Source organism: Trichechus manatus, unplaced genomic scaffold (assembly GCF_000243295.1).
Source record: "Trichechus manatus latirostris isolate Lorelei unplaced genomic scaffold, TriManLat1.0 scaffold00008, whole genome shotgun sequence".
NCBI classification, from domain to species: Eukaryota; Metazoa; Chordata; class Mammalia; order Sirenia; family Trichechidae; genus Trichechus; species Trichechus manatus.
The window spans coordinates 15,194,705-15,197,930 of NW_004443944.1; the positions used below are offsets into that span (position 1 = coordinate 15,194,705).

The 3,226-nt window shown below is 50.3% G+C and overlaps 2 protein-coding genes across 3 annotated transcripts in view; both read left to right on the forward strand.

Moving 5' to 3' along the window:
* Positions 1 to 3,040, forward strand: part of LOC105756826 (female-specific protein transformer-like) — a 21,733-nt gene extending 18,693 nt beyond the window's left edge. The window contains exon 3 of the mRNA XM_012558616.1: positions 2,657 to 3,040. Coding sequence (XP_012414070.1) covers positions 2,657 to 3,040 — 384 coding nt within the window. The remainder of the gene's footprint in view (positions 1 to 2,656) is intronic.
* A 22-nt stretch (positions 3,041 to 3,062) lies between these two features.
* The window catches only part of STAU1 (staufen double-stranded RNA binding protein 1), a 69,487-nt gene continuing 69,323 nt past the window's right edge, over positions 3,063 to 3,226 (forward strand). For both annotated transcript variants that reach the window (XM_023743041.1, XM_023743062.1), the window contains exon 1: positions 3,063 to 3,188. The gene's annotated coding sequence lies outside the window, so the exon portion shown is untranslated. The remainder of the gene's footprint in view (positions 3,189 to 3,226) is intronic.

Here is a 3,226-nt window from a genome sequence, read left to right on the forward strand (position 1 = left end):
ACTAATTCTGACTTCCATTGCCTCAATTCTGCTCCTATGACTTTCTATTGGGTTGTTTAATTCTGAAATTTTATTGTTAGTCTTCTGGATTTCTGATTGCTGTCTCTCTATGGATTCTTGCAACCTGTTAAATTTGTCATTATGCTCTTTCTAATCTTCTTTATTTCCTCTATTGCGTGTTCTGCATTTTGATTAATTTCCTTCCTAATTTCTTAAAAAGTTCTGTACGTTAATCTTTTGTATTCTGCCTCCGGTAATTCCAGGAAATATTCCTCCTCTGGAAAATTTCTAGATTCTTTAGTTTCAGAGCTTGCTGAAGGCATCATGGATTGCCTCTTTATGTGACTTGACATTGACTGTTGTCTCCAAGTCATCAATTAGTTATTACATTTATTTATTTTATGTTTGCTTACTGTGTCGTATCATCTTGTTTTGTTTTGATATGCACAAACAGGCTGCTCGTATGAGCTAGTTTGATTATTGGCACCTTTGAAGCTCTAATGTCCTGTCACCAGGTGGTTAGAGCTGTTACTAGGTATGTGAGCTCAGAAGTCCACCCACTCCTCCTGTATGGGTTCAGCTCAGGTGCCCAGGTAGATAGCCATCAGATGTGTGGTGTAGGCTCTCACTTACAGTCCTAGACAGGCATGAGTGATTGGTATAGGCACAGGCATCTGGCTGCAGGAGGGGGACACACTCTGAGCAAGGCAGGGGGCTGACAGCTGCCCCTGAGTGTCCAGGAGGAAGCCGTGTCCCTGTTCCCTATAGCGTGTAAGTGGGTGGGTTTTGAAGCCAGACTATGAGCACCTAATGCTGTTGGCTGTTATGACTAGGGGGTGCCTCTTATTCATGGGCCCCTATTGCAGGTGGCTAGGTGGCGTGGGTGGAGTCACCAGTCTTCAGACCCCGGATGTGAGTAGGTGAAGACCCTGCTTAATGGGCAGAGCAGTGTCAAATGTCAAGAACCTGCCATGTCACAGCTGAAACAGTTGAAGTTAGAGTATGGTATATACCCTGTTGTACTGCAGTAATGAGGGCCTACACTGTTGAGATGGGCCCACACAAGTCTATGCAGGGGGAAAGGCACTCAAAGTCCATTGATCCCTTATGCCTGTACCCAGGCAAAGGAGCTATGCCTACCCTGGGTTCCTGGCTTAGGGGAGCCGGCAGTTTATTTTTTCCCCGTTTGTTAATTTGTTCACTCTCCAAGGCCGGGAAAATGGCTCCGGGCGTGTGACGGATCCTACCCATGGCCCAGGGTTTTCGGCAATTGCTGAAGCTGGTCCAGGACCCAGTGAAGAGCAGGGAGCAGGTAGGTAAATGGGAGAGAGGTTATTCCCTAAGGAGGGTGTTTTTGATCCACATGGTAAGCCGTACGCAAGTACTTATCTTTTGCCAATGAGGGCTGCTTCTCACTGGTTCTGGGTGGCCATGTAGAGTCTCTGGTGCTGGGTCTCTCCTGGTGCAGAAAACCGGCCTCCCAAGCACTGCCACTTGCCTGCCTCACCCCTCACCCACAAGCTGCTCAGGCCTGAAGGGCTCAGGTTCTTGCTGGGTCAGGTCTGGAAAATCCTCGCTGCTTCCCAACAGTCTCTCCCTCCCCCTGACACTCAGTCTGGTTTCTCAACTCTGCCTTTGATGTTCAGGGCTCCCAGATTGCCCTATATAATCAAATCACTTGTTTTTTCCGGTCTTTGTTGTAAGAGGATCCACCGGAAGCTTCTGACTACTCTGCCATCTTGGCCACACCCCAAATCATAGTCTTTGTGGATTTGAGGAATTGAGAAGATCTCTAGGTTGATGTCTAGGTTCTCTACTTAACCAAGTCAAGAGCTAACAGTCCTAACATTTCTAAAAAATATTTTCTTCTTGTAAAATTAATACATGCTTATTACAGAACATTCTTTCCTGCCTCAGAGCCTTCTCTGCCTGGAATGCTCTATCCTGAAATTTTTTATGGCTCTGGACTTATCTCAAATGTCTCCTTCTCAGAGGGGCCCTAGCTAATTCTCTCCCCTCAATCACAGTTTATCATACAAGTCTGTTTCATTTTCTTATAGTATTTATTGCTCTCTTAAGTTATTTCATTTGCTTATTTGGTTTTGATTTATTGTGCATCCCCCCTCCTTTTGTGTAAGGCATTTATTGTCTTTTTACACTCTATAAAAGTCACTGCAGCCCTGGTGGCACATTGGTTAAGAGCTTGGCTCCTGACCAAAAGGTCAGCAGTTCACATCCACCAGATGCTCTTTAGAAACCATATAGGGCACTTCTACTCTGTTCTATAGGATCACTATGTGTCAGAATCAACTCGATAGCAATGGTTTTTTTCGGGGGGGGGGGGGTTGGATACAAATTACTTATTTTATTTATTGTGCTTTATCCCCACTAGAAGGGGGCAGTGGTTAAGAGCCTGGCTGCTAATTAAAAGGTCAACAGTTCAAACCCACCTGTCTCTCCTCGGTAACTATATGAGTAGCTCTACTCTGCCCTGTAGGGTCGCTAGGAGTCGGAATGGACTGAACCGCAACGGCTTTGTTTTTTTGAGGGGTAGAATGTAAGCTTCATGAGGGCAGGAATTTTTGTCTGTTCATCACTTATTCTCAGGTCTGGCTGCAGTGCCTTGTACATAGCAGGCACTTAGTAAACACTTAAGGAAGAAGGAATAACGGAGAGACTGAAGGAAGTAACGAAGGAAAAGCTGGAAGATGGTAGAAAGCAGGTAGGAGCCCCACCTCGGGCCCAGCGGCACCCCCGCAAGAACTACAACTCCCAGCCGGCTCCGGGGCCCAGGGCGGGTCGCGGCAGCCGTTCAGGCTCCCGGCGTGCCTTGCGAGCGCAGGCGCTACCGCAGCGCCCGCCGGAACTTGTGGTCCGAGTGCGTGTGGGGGTGGGGCCGGGCATGGAGGCGGGCGGGGGCTGGGAGCGGGCGCCGGCCCCTCCCCCGTCACTTCCTGCCAGGCTGCGGTCGCCTGAGCGGCTCCTCAGCGTTTGCGCCGGCGGCTGCCGCCGCGTCTCGTTCGGCTACCCCTTCCCCTGACCCCCGGCCTGGCGGCGCCCGCCCCTCCACGGCCACTCCGCCTCTTCCCTCCCTCCGTCCCTTCTTCCTCTCCCTTCTTCCTCCTTCCCTTCCTCGCCGCCGCCGCCAAGGACCGCCGGCCGGGGGACGCGCGCAGGGCAGCAGCCAGGTGAGGCGGCCGGGCCCGGCCTGAAGGCGCTCGCGCTG